This window comes from Salvelinus sp. IW2-2015, unplaced genomic scaffold (assembly GCF_002910315.2).
Source record: "Salvelinus sp. IW2-2015 unplaced genomic scaffold, ASM291031v2 Un_scaffold1798, whole genome shotgun sequence".
Lineage (NCBI taxonomy): Eukaryota > Metazoa > Chordata > Actinopteri > Salmoniformes > Salmonidae > Salvelinus > Salvelinus sp. IW2-2015.
The window spans coordinates 117564-135183 of record NW_019943171.1 but is presented as its reverse complement, the minus strand read 5'-3'; the positions used below and the strand labels follow the sequence as shown (position 1 = coordinate 135183).

At 43.2% G+C, this 17620-nt stretch overlaps 1 protein-coding gene across 4 annotated transcripts in view; it reads right to left on the bottom strand.

The window, feature by feature from the left end:
• Nucleotides 1–13693: 13693 nt before the first annotated feature.
• The window catches only part of LOC112072005 (tetratricopeptide repeat protein 31), a 34369-nt gene continuing 30442 nt past the window's right edge, over nucleotides 13694–17620 (bottom strand). For all 4 annotated transcript variants that reach the window (XM_070439605.1, XM_070439604.1, XM_070439606.1 and 1 more), the window contains exons 13-15: nucleotides 17300–17480; nucleotides 17072–17187; nucleotides 13694–16346 (exon numbers count right to left, since the gene is read on the bottom strand). In XM_070439605.1, coding sequence (XP_070295706.1) covers nucleotides 16211–16346; nucleotides 17072–17187; nucleotides 17300–17480 — 433 coding nt within the window. In that variant the 3' untranslated portion in view covers nucleotides 13694–16210. The remainder of the gene's footprint in view (nucleotides 16347–17071; nucleotides 17188–17299; nucleotides 17481–17620) is intronic.

Below are 17620 nucleotides of genomic sequence, written 5' to 3'. Positions count from 1 at the left end.
GTCTCTGGTCAATCTTTCTCTTTCTTCTCCTGCCTCCCTCATTCCCTCCCACATTTCTTCTCTCTCTCATGTTTTAAGAATTTTCCTGCTCACTCAGAAATGCTGACACACACACACACAATTGTTTAATTGATTTAACTATAAACATAGTTTGGGGTGTGTGTGCATTTTAAATGGTGCTGTTGGGAAATAATGATCTGTTTTCAGATACTCTCTGTGTATAATTTCACTGTTGTACATAATCCCACAAATCTCTTGTACCAATAGAGCTAAAATGTAGTCACATGTAACAAATAAAGTCTCTTCTCACAGCCCACTGTATCTCCTATAAACTCACAGGGAGACAAATCTCACYTGATAAACGGTAAAGTGATGAAACAGTTCAGTTTGTATCCTTGATTTTTCACAATGGATTACATTAATAAAATAACAATCTGCAGTACGGGAGGAGAGTCAATAGTGGGTGGATCCGAGTAATCTTCCAAACAAAAACATCCAGGTGGAATGACTGTAAACGATGTCCTACGCCTTCTTAATGGGTTCAACTAATGCAAAAGTATTCCATCCTCCATGTCCTGTGTTGACAGCATGGTACTGTTGTCTCCACAGGGAGGAGAGATAGGATTCCATCTTAATGTCAAAAACAAGCCAAACTTTTTATCACAGAAACATAATGAAATACTGGGGTAATACCTTTCACATGAAAGAAGAATCAGTGTTTGTCCTTTGAATTTATTAATCAATTTAACCATTCACATAATTCAACATGAGAGTGTATATGTCCTGTACATTCAAGATTGATTATGTGTCATGAATKAATTAATGAATGAATAAATGAGTGAATGAACCTAATCATCAAATCATTCACATCTAGAGTCACATGTTTCTGCTAGTGACACCATCAAATTCTCTTCTCTGATAGGCTGACGGTTGCCTTTACACAACCTCGGTCCAGAATGTTTTACACAACAAGTCTTCGAGGAGGCCAACATTATGTAAGTCTGTGTGTGTGTGTTGTGTAAATGCTACCAACAGGAAGTTGCTATGTCAGGAATAGTTCCAAAACGTCAAGTTCCAAGTATCCCAAAGAAGCTGAGTAAACCACAGGGTATATATTTCCTTGTTGAGCCCAACCGCAAACCAGCGTTTTAAAATAGGCCCAGCCTCCTTGTCTCTCTCTCTCTCTCTCTGCTAGTGTAAGGGTGGTAGTCAGAGATGGGAGTATTGATGAGGGTATAGCACCAGTGAGGAACGTGTGATACGTGAGAGGTGGATTTCTAAGGTCACTTGCCCTCACTTCACTGTTGGACTATCTACGTGTGGCCCCAACTTCCTGATAAAGCAGGAAGAATAAAAAGCTGTTGTTTGACCCTTTGACTTCAAATTGCAAGGTTTTGATAGACAATTGGAATCACAGCTGTTGTCTTTTATACATTGTAGTAGGCTTATATCTTCTGTATCTAAGTCTATGCATGTCGTTTCCAAGGGAGACGTCTTCAGGGGATTGTTCAGTCAATCATCATGTGTCTATACGTTAGGGATTCTTCTGGTCTTCCCCCATGAATGATATATATTTTCTAGAACTAATTTGTATATTAGCTTTCACCCTTACAATGTATGACGTACAGTATGTCTTTATGGCTTCTATATGTAATACAGCAAGTTAGTCTGTTCTGGGATCAGTTAACTGTTCAGTAGATCACGGTTGTGGTCATTAGGGCATGCAATGGAAAATGTTTTAAAACTTTTTGCAATGGAAACAAATGTTTTTTGTGTTTCCTATTGGGCATTTCCGATAAGAAGTCCCACAGGCCCTACCTGTTTCAGTAAATGTTCTTCTATTTGGTGCCTATTTGGTCCCTCCTTCAGGTGTCCAGGTTTGTTTGTCTGCTTGTTGGAAAGGTGTTTATTTGATTTCTTACAGAATTAGCCACCTGGAATATTCTGCCCTTGACTGCTATGTTGATAAAGGTATTTCAGTGCAAGCACAAACCTCAGAGCTCCATTTTGAGAAGGACAGGGTGTATTCATAGGATTCATATTCTCATCGGCGATGACCGTAAATTCACAGGTAGACACAGATGGCATGGCTCTACAGATTTCTAAAATATTTATAAAACAGATATGTTTTCATATAAATTTCACACATAAAACGTTTGTTTCCATTGTAAAACGTTTTAAAACATTTTCTATTGCATGCCCTAATGAACACAACCGTGATCTACTGAACACTGAACAAAAATATAAATGGAAAATGTAAATTGATGGTCCCTTGTTTCATGAGCTGAAATAAAAGATCCCAGAAAATTTCTATACGCACAAAAAGCTTATTTCTCTCAAATTATGTGCACAAATGTTTACATCCCTATTAGTGAGCATTTCTCCTTTGTCAAGATAACCCATCCACCTGACAGGTGTGGAATATAAAGAAGCTGATTAAACAGCATGATCATTACACAGGTGCACCTTGTGCTGGGGCAATAAAAGGCCACTAAAATGTGCAATTTTGTCACACAACACAATGCCACAGATGTCTCAAGTTTTGAGAGAGCATGCAATTGGCATGCTGACTGCAGGAATGTCCACCAGAGCTGTCGCCAGAGAATTGAATGTTCATTTCTCTACCATAAGCCGCCTCCAATGTAATTTTAGAGAATTTGGCAGTACGTCCAACCGGCCTCACAACCACAAACCACATGTATGGCGTTGTGTGGGTGAGCGGTTTGCTGATGTCAACATTGTGAACAGAGTGCCCCATGGTGGCTGTAGGGTTATGGTATGGGCTACGGACAATGAACACAATTTTATAGATGCATTTTTTTGCTTTTTATAGATGGCAATTTCATTGCACAAAAACACTGTGACGAGATCCTGAGGCCCATTTTTTTTAAGGTATCTGTGACTAACAGATGCATATCTGTATTCTAGTCATTTGAAATCCATAGATTAGGGCCTTATGAATGTATTTCAACTCACTGATTTCCTCATATGAACTGTAACTCAGTAAAAATCTATGAAATTGTTGCATGTTGAGTTTATATTTTTGTTCAGTATATTTTTGATTCCGTTTTAGTTGATGTGTGTTGTCGTCGCATGTGTGTCAAGCGGAGCAGAGCTTTATGAGGTGAGTTCAGATGCCGGTCGAGCCCAATAGTACCATGCCATGGCAAGAACAGACCAGGAGAGCCAGATGCCAAGAGAAGCAGTAGATCCCAGATATAGCAGTACCCAGAGTACAGAGCCAGACACTATCTCCAATACAGCGCATACCAAGTATACTCACGCCCAAGATCACGAGCCAGAACCTATCAGCACAGAGAGGTTGAGTAAGCACGTTGTGTATGTGTGTGAGCGTGTGTGTGTGTGTGTGTGTGTGTGTGGTGTGTGTGTGTGTGTGTGTGTGTGTGGTGTGTGTGTGTGTGTGGTGTGTGTGTGTGTGTGTGTGTGTGTGTGTGTGTGTGTGGTGTGTGGTGTGTGTGTGTGTGTTGGGGGGTGGTTGTGTCAAAGATAAAAACTCAGTGTTTAGGATGTGTGGTGGAGGATGGATGCAGCAGGGAGAATGTGTAACCACTAACCAGGGGGAGAAAGATAAACATAGATTACAGTAGTATTGAATGCGTGGGAAAAAATCAACTGAGAAGCCCTCATTCTAAGACCACATGCCGCCTAGTGTAGGGTGTGTGTGTGCACGTGCCTGCCTGCATGCATGTCCCTGTGACTGTGTGAATCTAGATCCAGCAATCTAGTTGTTTGTGCCAGCCAGGCAGGCCGGGACAGGGTGTGTGAGACTGGATGCTTGTGGGCGGTCCCTCCCTGCGTGGCTGGTAAACCAACACCGGAATAACCAACCTAGCAGCAGTGGTGGAAAAAGTACTAAATTGTCATACTTGAATAAAAGTAAAAAATATCTTAATAGAAAAGTAAAGTAAAGTGCAGATACCCCCAAAAGCTACATTAGTACTTTACACCACTGTGTAGCAGGCGTAGAAGAGTTCACACTTCTGTTTCAGGGTAAACAGAAGTAGTTTAAAATATTAATCCCTAAAAACCACTGGAAGAACAGGCCCCTGTCAGAGAGATCACACTGGAAGAACAGGCCCCTGTCAGAGAGATCACACTGGAAGAACAGGCCCTGTCAGAGAGATCACACTGGAAGAACAGGCCCTGTCAGAAAGATCACACTGGAAGAACAGGCCCCTGTTAGAGAATCACACTGGAAGAACAGGCCCTGTCAGAGAGATCACACTGGAAGAACAGGCCTGTTAGAGAGATCACACTGGAAGAACAGGCCCCTGTCAGAGAGATCACACTGGAAAGAACAGGCCCCTATCAGAGAGATAACACTGGAAGAACAGGCCCCTGTCGAGAGATCACAGTGGAAGAACAGGCCCCTGTAGAGAGATCACACTGGAAGAACAGGCCCCTATCAGAGAGATAACACTGGAAGAACAGGCCCCTGTCAGAGAGATCACAGTGGAAGAACAGGCCCCTGTCAGAGAGATCACACTGGAAGAACAGGCCCCTTTAGAGAGATCACACTGAAGAACAGGCCCCTGTCAGAGAGATCACACTAGAAGAACAGGCCCCTGTCAGAGAGATCACACTGGAAGAACAGGCCCCTGTCAGAGAGATCACACTGGAAGAACAGGCCCCTGTTAGAGAGATCACATGGAAGGACAGGCCCCTGTCAGAGAGATCACACTGGAAGAACAGGCCCCTGTCAGAGAGATCACACTGAAGAACAGGCCCCTGTTAGAGAGATCACACTGGAAGAACAGGCCCCTGTCAGAGAGATAACCATGGAAGAACAGGCCCCTATCAGAGAGATAACACTGGATGGATGACACAGGACAAAAGAAGGGAAAGCAGCCAAAAATACATGACCGGGACACCCAACGCAAGGCTGCGAGAGATCACACTGGACGACACAGAGCAACGGGGACTCAGGGCAGTTCGTATTACTCTGTATGTTAATCTGCGACACTACCGTTCGTATTATACAGTGGGGCAAAAAAGTATTAGTCAGCCACCAATTGTGCAAGTTCTCCCACTTAAAAAGATGAGAGAGGCCTGTAATTTTCATCATAGGTACACTTCAACTATGACAGACAAAATGAGAAAAAAAAATCCTGAAAATCACATGTAGGATTTTTAATGAATTTATTGCAAATTATGGTGGAAAATAAGTATTTGGTCACCTACAAACAAGCAAGATTTCTGGCTCTCACAGACCTGTAACTTCTTCTTTAAGAGACTCCTCTGCCTCCACCGTTACCTGTATTGGCACCTGTTTGAACTTGTTATCAGTATAAAAAGACACCTGTCCACAACCTCAAACAGTCACACTCCAAACTCCACTATGCCAAGACCAAAGAGCTGTCAAAGGACACCAGAAACAAAATTGTAGACCTGCACCAGGCTGGGAAGACTGAATCTGCAATAGGTAAGCAGCTTGGTTTGAAGAAATTAACTGTGGGAGCAATTATTGGAAATGGAAGACATACAAGACCACTGATAATCTCCCTCGATCTGGGGCTCCACGCAAGATCTCACCCCGTGGGTCAAAATGATCACAAGAACGGTGAGCAAAAAATCCCAGAACCACACGGGGGGACCTAGTGAATGACCTGCAGAGAGCTGGGACCAAAGTAACAAAGCCTACCATCAGTAACACACTACGCCGCCAGGGACTCAAATCCTGCAGTGCCAGACGTGCCCCCTGCTTAAGCCAGTACATGTCCAGGCCCGTCTGAAGTTTGCTAGAGAGCATTTGGAGATCCAGAAGAAGATTGGGAGAATGTCATATGGTCAGATGAAACCAAAATAGAACTATTTGGTAAAAACTCAACTCGTCGTGTTTGGAGGACAAAGAATGCTGAGTTGCATCCAAAGAACACCAAACCACTGTGAAGCATGGGGGTGGAAACATCATGCTTTGGGGCTGTTTTTCTGCAAAGGGACCAAGGCGACTGATCCATGTAAAGCACATATGTCAGAGTCAAGGCCCGCGGGCCACATCCGGCCCGCGAGAAGGTTTTTTACGGCCCCTGGGATGATCTTGATTTATTATTAGATCCGGCCCGCAGACCGCAGCAAGCCGCAGCACGCCCGCAGATCTTTTACACGCACCAATACTACATTCCCACAATGCAACGGTGACGCACGAGCAGTAGGCTGCTCATTTCAATATTTATTGGCACAGCAGTCGTCAGCATCACAGTAAAATTAACTTTCAGATACCCATCAAAAATGGCAAAAACGGAAGGTGGACACTGAGAACCGGGGGTTTCAAACAAGGTGGGAGTCGGAGTATATGTTCACGGAGGTAGCTGGAAAACCTGTGTGTCTCTGTGTGGAGAAGTGTGTGGCGGTACTGAAAGAGTATAATCTGAGACGACATTATGAAACGAACAGCGGACAAAAACAAGATATGGACATGGAACAAGGCTACAAAAGGCAGAGGATTAAACAGGGCCTCAAATCTCGACAGGAGTCTGTTCAAAAAGAACCAAATCACAAGGCCAGGCTGCTGTCAAGGCCAGTTTTATTTGGCAGAAGAGATCGCTAAATCAGCCCGCCATTTACGGAGGGGATTTCATCAAAAACTGCATGATTAAAGTTTGTGACGAAGTTTGCCAGAAAAAAGGCAACTCTTTTTAAATGTGGTCTGAGCAAGAACACCATTGCCGAGAGAGTAGACCAGTTGTCCATCAATCTAAAAGAGCAGCTTGTGAAAAAGGGAAAAGATTCATTGCATTCCTTGGCTGTGGATGAGAGCACCGACTTTCTGACATTGCCCAGTGTCAATTTTCATCCGCGGAGTGGACTCCAGCCTAAGCGTGACAGAAGGAGTTTTTGGCTTTACGTCCTATGCATGGCACAACTACGGGGCATGATTTGTATGAAGAGGTGTCAAGATGTGTAAATGAGATGGAGCTGCCTTGGGAAAAACTCGTGGGTTTGACAACACGAGCGAGCACCTGCGATGTGTGGACACAGGAGCGGACTGGTGGGCGAAGATACGGAAAAGATGCAAGAGGAAACGCGACAGGTGAGGCTGACAGCTTATCATTGTATCATACACCAGGAAGCGTTGTGCGGTAAAGCCTTGAAAATGGAGCATGTAATGAGCTATCCAAGCGCACAGTTAACTTTTCAGAGCCAAGGTTGATCCACCGCCAGTTCAAGGCATTTCTGACGGAGTTAGAACGGAGCATGGTGATTTGCCTTATCACACAGAGGTGCGATGGCTAAGCCAGGGAAAGGTGCTTCAAAGATGTTTCGGCTTCGTGAGGAGATTTGTCTGTTTTGGACAGCAAAGGGAAAGACACAACACAACTCCGAAGAAATGTTTCTGTGTGAAATGGCTTTTCTGGTGTGACTTACAAGTCATCTGAATGCAATGAACTGCAGCTGCAGGGTCGGATCATGTCATCTCTGATATGTACAGTACAGTGAAGGCATTTAAAACCAAAACTGACTCTGTGGGAGACGCAGATGCGGAAGAAAATTTGAGCCACATTTCCCAGCTGCCAGACCATGAAAGAGGAGCTCTCTACCAGTGCGTTCCCGAGCGCACAGTTGGCTGATAAAATAGGTATGCTTGCCGCTGACTTTCGACGCCGATTTGCTGACTTTGAAGCACAAAAAAGCAGGTTGAACTGCTCGTAACCCATTTGCTGTTGACGTGGAAAAGCTCACCACCAAACCTCCAAATGGAGTTGATTGACCTCCAATGCAATGATGCACTGGAGGCAAAATATGCGGCAGTGGGTGCTGCGGAGTTCGCCCGTTTCCTCCCCGACACAATGCCCCAGCTGCGCATCCAGGCTGCTCAAACGTTGTCTATGTTTGGCAGCACATACCTGTTGTGAACAACTGTTTTCTTTGATGAACCTGAACAAAACATCACACAGAAGTCGACTTACTGCTGAACACCTCCACTCAATTCTGAGGATTTCCTCAGCTCAGAGCCTTACCCCGAACATTGATGAACTTGTGGAAAAGATGGACACCACCAAGTATCACCCTCAACCTCAAACAAGTGAACTTACTGTGCAATCACATATTTAGAGTTTACTCAGTTCAAGTTTAAAAGTTAAAGTTTTATTTGTTTTCACTGCATGTTACTTCTCCTTAAACAAAGTGTGTTTTTTTGATTAATAGATTTTTGCACTTTATTTTATTGTATTTCAATCCAATTATATTTTAAAAATATTTCAGTTGAGGTGGATGATAGAAAATTGCTATTATTGTTTTTTTCTTTGAAGTAAATTTAGCCCACTTTTGCTAAAATAGAAAATATAGGCTACTGATGGTGCCTTGAATACCGGTTTCTTTCATTTAATGTTCATGTTATGGGATTTTTATATAAAGAAATTTGTCTTTGTGTCTGTTGAAAATTAAAGATTACTGACAGAGCCCTAAAAAAATATTGCTTTATTTATCTGATCATATTGGAATATATTTGTTAGGTTTTCAGTAGGTTCAATTAGGTTCACTAGACTATATGCGTCATTTAAATTTTTTCAATGAACATTCGAACAGTCCGGCCCTCGGCTTGTAGCTAAATTTTTTATTTGGCCCTCCGTCCATTTGACTTTGACACCCCTGATGTAAAGGAAAGAATGAATGGGGCCATGTATCGTGAGATTTTGAGTGAAAACCTCCTTCCATCAGCAAGGGCATTGAAGATGAAACGTTGTTGGGTCTTTCAGCATGACAATGATACCAAACCACACGCCCGGACAACAAGGAGTGGCTTCGTAAGAAGCATTTCAAGGTCTCTGAGTGGCCTAGCCAGTCTCCAGATCTCAACCCCATAGAAAATCTTTGGAGGCAGTTGAAAGTCCGTCGTTGCCCAGCAACAGCCCCAAAACATCACTGCTCTAGAGGAGATCTGCATGGAGGAATGGGCCAAAATACCAGCAACAGTGTGTGAAAACCTTGTGAAGACTTAAAAAAAACGTTTGACCTCTGTCATTGCCAATAAAGGGTATGTAACAAACTATTGAGATAAACTTTTGTTATGACCAAATACTTATTTTCACCTAAATTTGCAAAATAATTCATAAAAAAATCCTACAATGTGATTTTCTGGATTTTTTTTTCTAATTTTGTCTGTCATAGTTGAAGTGTACCTATGATAAAAATTACAGGCCTCTCTCATCTTTTTTAGTGGGAGAACTTGCACAATTGGTGGCTGACTAAATACTTTTTTGCCCCACTGTATATGACGTTACGTTTAGGTTACATTATGAATGGAATAGCGGTCGTAAAATTCATAAGATTTATGGATGTATAGTGTCATATGTCTACCTAGTCGCAAAATAGCTTACAAATTGGATAAATAACTTGATACATTTTGGAGGACGTATGGTATTATACATCTCTCCTGATACCAGGTTGCTTGTTGCGCTGTGACAACAAAGGAAAATACAGGAAGAATTTATGTTAGCAGTTAAGGGAACTAACAACAATGGTTGGATAATTTACATTAAAGGTTAGAACTTCAATGACAAAGGTTAGGTCATTTAGGTAGCAAGTTAGGTGAATTGGGTTAAGTTTAGAATTAAGCGTTAGGGTACTAAATGCTACCGTTGTTGCCGACGTAACTCGAACATGCAACCTTTGGATTGCTAGACGGTCACAGATTACGCCCACCCATCCTCCCCGACCATCCTCCTTACTTTCGTCTCTGTCTAAAGTAACTAGACCATTAGTAGGTATCATACATTTGGAGGTGCTCAGAAATACGTAAAGAGATAAAGAGGGAGAGAGAGAGAGAGAGAGAGAGAGAGAAGAGAGAGAGAGAGAGAGAAGAGAGAGAGAGAGAGAGAGAGAGAGAGAGAAACATCTGTGAAGACAAAGAGAGAGTGACTGTAGTGTGTAGCAGTGTATGTGTAGCTAATGTGCCTGACCTAATGATTGGAGAGGGTGAGAGTTGAAAGTGGTGTGTGAGAGTGAGAAAGAGTGAGCGAGAGACACGTCTTTAAGTATGAGTTGTCTGGGCTGAGCTCTTTCGCCATCTCCACCTCTCTATTACGCAGCCCGGCCCTGCTCTGCCCTTAGCCACAATCAGCCAAGGCAGGCCAGAAATACATGCTCTCTCGCTCTTTCAGATACACGAAAGCATGCACACGCACACCTTTGTTAAACATTTTTGGAATTAGGGCATGCAGTTGATTTCCCCCATGCTTTTAACAATACTGTAATCTGTATGTCTATCCTTCTCCACCTGGTTAGTGGTTACATTCTCCTTACTGCATCCACCGCACATACTAACCACAATAAACTATTATCTGTGACAAAACACACACCCCAACACAATCCATCCTCCATCACGCATACTAACCACCGTACGCTTTTATCTTGCTTACATACACAATCCTCCATCGTTTCCTCTCAGCTTCCTTCTGTGTGTGATGATAGGGCCACCATATAGCCCATCTGATCAGCAGCAGCTCTGAATTAGGCTAGTGAGTGTCACAGGAGTGACTTAAACCAAAATGTCAATGCCTTTTCTGGAAAACTAAATACACAAGGTATATATAACGCCTCACTCTCCCTTCAGTTTGTGTGGAGTTTAGTATTATAGATTATACTACGCCCCCTGGTGTTAAGCAAGCTAAACCACACTCTGCGAACATAAAATAAACTCAGCAAAAAAAGAAACGTCCTCTCACTGTCAACTGCGTTTATTTTCAGCAAAACGTAACGGTATAAGAATATTTGTATGAACATAACAAGATTCAACAACTGAGACATAAACTGAAGAAGTTCCACAGACATGTGACTAACAGAAATGGAATAATGTGTCCCACAACAAAGGTAACAGTCAGTATCTGGTGTGGCCACCAGCTGCATTAAGTTCTGCAGTGCATCTCTTCCTCATGGACTGCTCCAGATTTTCCAGTTCTTGCTGTGAGATGTTACCCCACTCTTCCACCAAGGCACCTGCATGTTCCCGGACATTTCTGGGGGGAATGGCCCAAGCCCTCACCCTCCGATCCAACAGGTCCAAGATGTGCTCAATGGGATTGAGATCCGGGCTCTTCGCTGGCCATGGCAGAACACTGACATTCCTGTTTTGCAGGAAATCACGCACAGAACGAGCAATATGGCTGGTGGCAGTCATGCTGGAGGGTCATGTCAGGATGAGCCTACAGGAAGGGTACCACATGAGGGAGGAGTCTTCCCTGTAACGCACAGTGTTGAGATTGACTGCAATGACAACAAGCTCAGTCCGATGATGCTGTGACACACCATGACCATGACGGACCCTCCACCTCCAAATCGATCCCACTCCAGAGTACAGGCCTCGGTATAATGCTCATTCCTCCGACCATCACCCCTGGTGAGACAAAACCGCAACTCGTCAAGTGAAGAGCACTTTTTGCCAGTCCTGTCTGGTCCAGCGATGGTGGGTTTGTGCCCATAGGCGGCGTTGTTGCCGGTGATGTCTGGTGAGGACCTGCCTTACAACAGGCCTACAAGCCCTTAGTCCAGCCTCTCTCAGCATATTGCGGACAGTCTGAGCACTGATGGAGGGATTGTGCGTTCCTGGTGTAACTCGGGCAGTTGTTGTTATCATCCTGTACCTGTCGGTGTGATGTTTGGATGTACCGATCCTGTACAGGTGTTGTTACATGTGGTCTGCCACTGTGAGTATGATCAGCTGTCCGTCCTGTCTCCCTGTAGTGCTGTCTTAGGAGTCTCACAGTACGGACAATACAATTTATTGCCCTGGCCACATCTGCAGTCCTCATGCCTCCTTGCAGCATGCCTAAGGCATGTAACGCAGATGAGCAGGGACCCTGGGCATCTTTCTTTTGGTGTTTTTCAGTCAGTAGAAAGGCCTCTTTAGTGTCCTAAGTTTTCATAACTGTGACCTTAATTGCCTACCGTTAGTATCTTAACGACCGCTCCCCAAGTGCATGTTCATTATTTGTTTACGGTTCATTGAACAAGAGTGGGAAACAGTGTTTAAACCCTTTACAATGAAGATCTGYGAAGTTATTTAGATTTTTTACGAATTATCTTTGAAAGACAAGGTCCTGAAAAAGGGAATCTTTTTGGGCTGATTTTACTTCTAACCCACTATAATCAGTCATCTGTGTGTTTACCATAAGCTGTAAGACTGCAGTTGAAGAGTTCGTTGACAGCCTCCTCACAGTCTTTATCCATCTTCAGCACCTGTTGCATGGCTTTCTCCACCTCACTGTACCTCTCCACACAGACAAGCACACTTACCTTCAGTGGTCTGCATAACCATATTTTATATAGTTGATAAATAACCACAAGTGCAGAATATGTACCAGAATAGGACAGTTGTGCAGTGCCATGAATACAGTGAATAGAATAGGGTGTGTACTTGTGTGAGGAGGATGACTCCACTGGTTAACATACAGTGAATAGAATAGGGTGTGTACTTGTGTGAGGNAGAATAGGGTGTGTACTTGTGTGAGGAGGATGACTCCACTGGTTAACATACAGTGAATAGAATAGGGTGTGTACTTATGTGAGGAGGATGACTCCACTGGTTAACATACAGTGCATCCAGATAGTGTTCAGACCTCAGACCATTTTTTTTTTACGTTACAGCCTTATTCTAAAATTGCTTAAATAGTTTTTTTCCCCCCTCATCAATCTACACACAATACCCCATAATGACAAAGCAAAAACGGGTTTAGACATTTTTGCTCATTTATAAAAATATAGAACTGAAATATCACCTTTACATAAGTATTGAGACCTTTTACTCAGTACTTTGTTGAAGCACCTTTGTCAGCGATTACAGCCTCGAGTCTTCTTGGGTATGACTCTACAAGCTTGGCACACCTGTATTTGGGGAGTTTCTCCCATTCTTCTCTGCAGATTCTCTCAAGCTCTGTCAGGTTTGATGGGGAGCGTCGCTGCACAGCTATTTTCAGGTCTCTCCAGAGATGTTTGATCGGGTTCAAGTCCGGACTCTGGCTTGGCCACCCAAGGACATTCAGAGACTTGTCCTGGGATCTCCCTGTACTTTGCTCCGTTCATCTTTTCCTCGATCCGGACTAGTCTCCTAGTCCCTGCCGCTGAAAAACATCCCCACAGCATGATGCTGACACCACCATGCTTCACTATAGGGATGGTGCCAGGTTTCCTCCAGACATGACGCTTGGCATTCAGGCCAAATAATTCAATCTTGGTCTCATCAGACCTGAGAATCTTGTTAATCATGGTTTGAGAGTCCTTTAGGAGACTTTTGGCAAACTCCAAGCGGGCTGTCATGTGCCTTTTACTGAGGAGTGTCTTCCGTCTGGCCACTCTCCAATAAAGGCCTGATTGGTGGAGTGCTGCAGAGTTGGTTGTCCTTCTGGAAGTTTCTCACATCTCCACAGAGGAACTCTGGAGATCTGTCAGAGTGACCATCAGTTCCCTGAGCTCAATTTAGAGTCTCATAGTAAATACTTATGTAAATAAGGTATGTATTTTTTTATTTATAAATCAGCTAAACATTCTAAAAACCTGTTTTTGCTTTGTCGTTGTAGGGTATTGTGTGTAGATTTATGATGTCATTTTATTTTATTTTTTTAATACATTTTAGAATAAGGCTTTCACGTTACAAAATTAAGACATTTTCAAGGGTTCTGAATGCACTGTATACCATAACGGCAGGAAGAAAACAGAAAGATTGACTGAGAGGCTGAAATTATTTGAATTAATATATTATGTACAAAAGGACTCTTTGGCAGACTCTTTCACACATTTAAAATATTTGGTCAATTTGGAATGAACAGAGATTACATTGCTTGAGTTAAAAGTTTTGTGGAGTACATAGTCATTAAAAAACACTTTCTCCTGAAATTGGGACTAGAGAGAAATGGACTCATACTAAAACTGGGCTTCGCACATAAATACTTTATTATTAATTTCTATCAAACTCATAAAACATGCATTTGCCCAAATTAGTGAATACTGTGTACTTGGGATCACTGAACTAAGAAAACACACTTCTGTGAGTTTTTTAAAGATAATAGTATAGCGTTTTCTCATGTGACCTTATCCTAATATGAAGTTCTGATTTCTTTGACCAATCTCTACGAAGCCGAAAACCAGGCAACCACAAAAGAGCAGAAACTCCCACCACATTTAATAACAATTCTTTCTCTCAACAGTTACTACACAGATAGTGCTGATTTCCCAGACTAAGCTTAGTCCTGGACTAAAAATCACTTAAATGGAGAATATGCATTGTACTACTACAAACCATCCCAGAAAGTTCTAGCGGCTGGTGAGTCATCATTTGAATTTGAATCATATACCAACCACTATGGTCTCACAGGTAAAGCAAATATACATATAAATACTCAAATAAATAGCCTGCACTCGTCTGTACACAGTTTGAGATATAGAGTAGTGTGGACTAAGAAAAATTACTTTTCCATTTATAGTGGCAGCTACAGCTCCTCACCACGAGAGGCTTGTTTTGATTCACTGGGTCTCGGAGAAGTTATCCATTTGCATTTGAAGGCTTGAGTGACAGAATAAAGAAACAGCTTACACGTATTACCAGTGCAGACAGCCTTTGGTTGTCTACAAGCATTCTTTGGTTCAGACTAAATACTGACATGGAAGCCTTGGGTCTACAGAATGGTGAAAATCTGAAGAGGAACACAACAATGGGAAAGTAGATGTAGTTCCGTGTCCAAAGCCTCTCCCCTACAGTGTTGGGTGTCACCCTCACTCGGACAGCTCTTGACAGCTTAAAAATGACACAGGGACAGAATGACAGTCTAACGCTGCAGGGACAGACGATAGTGTGAGAAGAGCCTAAGAGGGCTTTACTGCAAAGTGGTGAACCCATTCCTGAAAACCAACCTCCAATAACTACTGTACCATTAGTAAAATCAGACAGATGTAAACCAAAGACTCAGCTAGCTTGGTCTTACATAGCTTCAGCTAGCCACTTTAGACTGCTGAGATGTACCCTCAAGCTTCGGTCTTGCCTACAGACATTCAGTGACACTGTCCTTTAATAGGACACATTGGGAAGGTGCAAGGTCTAGAGAGGGTAGATTGAAACAGAGAGCAAGAAACATATGGTTCATTTTTCAAACAAGATGCTTATTTTCCAGATATTTTAAGGGCTGGCAAACTCAACTTTAAACAAACCCTGACAAACATAGAAAAAAGTTGGTGTCAGTTCTGTGTCAAAATCACCCAACAGATTTAGAGTGTGCATTTAAGCTGTTTGCCATCAGGTACAATAGTAAAATGAAACATGGAATAATACATTGAAAAACAAGGTGCTCTGTTAAATTGGTGGTATACCTCTCTGCTCCACCCACAMATTGCAATGGCCCATTTACCTAAGGCCAATAGCACAGAGCCCATAGCCCACTGTATTGCAAGCCCTGGGCCATGTTCATTAAGGCATGACAAGGAAAACGTTTGWAAATGTGTGGCAAAGGAAAAGGAGTGTTTCATATTGGAGAAACACAGGTAGTCCCTCTCTGTTTCAGTCCTTTTAATTCCATTTGGTGCCTAACTAACATGACCATTTTAGTAGGCAGGTTACTTAGCAGCAACGCAGAGTGGAAGGGAGGAGCCTCTCTTAGGGATGAACTGAAACATCAGGTWGAATCTGCTGCAGGCTGGATGGCTGCTGGGTCTTTGGTGTGGTGGTCTGGGTGGTTATTGGTTCTCCTTTGGTGTGGAGAGCATGGCCGGGCCTGGTCCGTTCTGGTCTGGTGGTATTGGCATGGGAAGAGAGAGACATGGATGGGAGATGAGGATGAGGTGGAGAGCCCAGTTCCCTATGCCACAAACCCCAGACAGAAATAGTACTGATGTTAGCCGTAGGGCTAGCTGTAAGGCTATCAAGGTTTTAAGGCTTCAAGGTGTTGAGGTTCGTTGCCATGCAAAGCCTAAAGGCCCAGCTGCGGTCAAGGGGGACTGCTGATGTCTTCTGGTCCATTATTACAGTCATAATGCTCTTCTATTATAGCACTCATTATGCTGTCCTCCATTTTATTAGTCTGAACATTCGCCTCCATCACAACAACAAGTCCTACACTGTCCATTTAATATTGAGTCCATCGTCATAACGGGGTCCCAGTTTTTTATAGAAGGCCAGAATTGAGGAGGAAACATTTCACGGTGAAGTCTACACCAGTTGTATTGGGTGCATGTGACAAATAAAAATGTATTTAATTTGAAACGGTGCTCAGGGCTGCCAGGGCTTCCTGTCTTTGCCACTCTGTTCAGCAATGTGTTTGTAGCGACACTTGTCCCCAAAATGGCAGCCGGTGGTCCTCCAGAAGTAACACTCGTCTCCGTTCACTGGGCCACAACGTCTGGGACTGGAGAAGGGGCAAGAAGGTTAGAAGGTTACAAAAATTAGATTTTGGGATGAAATTATACAAAATGTTAAAGTGGGCCACGTAGCTCATCGTCAACGGATTTCCTCTTGCTTTATTTTAAAGGGATACTTCATGATTTTGGCAATGAAGCTCTTTATCTACTTCCCCAGAGTTAGATGAGGGCTTTTCATATGGATTTTTTAACAAGATGGTGCTGCTGAGTACGGCTGTTTGGGAGGCCCGAGATTGTGTTTTTGAACACCTGTAATCTAGGGCAAAAAAAATATCATAACAAATGTTTTTTTTAACATAGTGGTGCAGACAGTCAGCAAGGTGGCACTGCGCCTACATTCTTTGGGTTGAACCCTGAGTTTAACTTGTGGAATACATTTTTATGTCTCTGTGTGCAGTTGCTAACTAGCGTTAGTGCAATTGCTAACTAGCATTAGCACAATGACTGGAAGTCTATTGTAACTGCTAGCATACTAGTAGATACCATTGACATCCAGTCACTGCACTAAGGCTGGTTAGCATTGGCTCGTGAAACTACCTCCAACTTTTTTCATACTGGTTCCAGACATAAAAAGGGTATCAATGAGTTCATCTGACTCTGGAGAAGGGATAACTATTCCACCTTTTGCAGTTTTAGGTTAAGTGCCTGTGGGAGGGGGGGGGGGGGGGGTTCACCTTTCACAGATCTCAGCTTTAAAAGGGTGTTTTCTTACCCAGCAGCTGCCTGTTGCAATGCAAGGGGGCTGGTCTTGAGGGGGATGGGCAGAACCCTCTGGCTGCGGTGGTCTGGGTAGCGAACCACCAACCTTGTGTTCTCTATACTGTAGCCCTGTGGGGGAACACACATACTAATACATTAAGGTCAATAGAATAGAAAGTTAAAACAGACATACAAAATAAAAAACTGAAAAAAGCCACAGCATCTTTTGAAGGCCACTCACGTTGAGTTTCTCCATGGCCCTCGATGCCATGTTGGCGTTCTTGAAGTTGACGAAGGCACAGAACCGCTCGTGGAGAACTCGTATGCTGTCTATCTCCCCGTAAGCTTTAAAGAGGTCCAACAGGTGTTTCTCAGTCAGCTCAGCGGTCACGTTCCCCACCCAGAGAGACACACACGGGGACCTGAAGGAGGAAGAGACATCACTTATGTCCACAGACATCAAGTTACATACTTGTCCACACCAAATAAGGAAATCAAAAATGTATGTTTTCTATTTGGGGCCATGACCCCTGACCCTTATTGGGTCAACGAGATTGGCTAA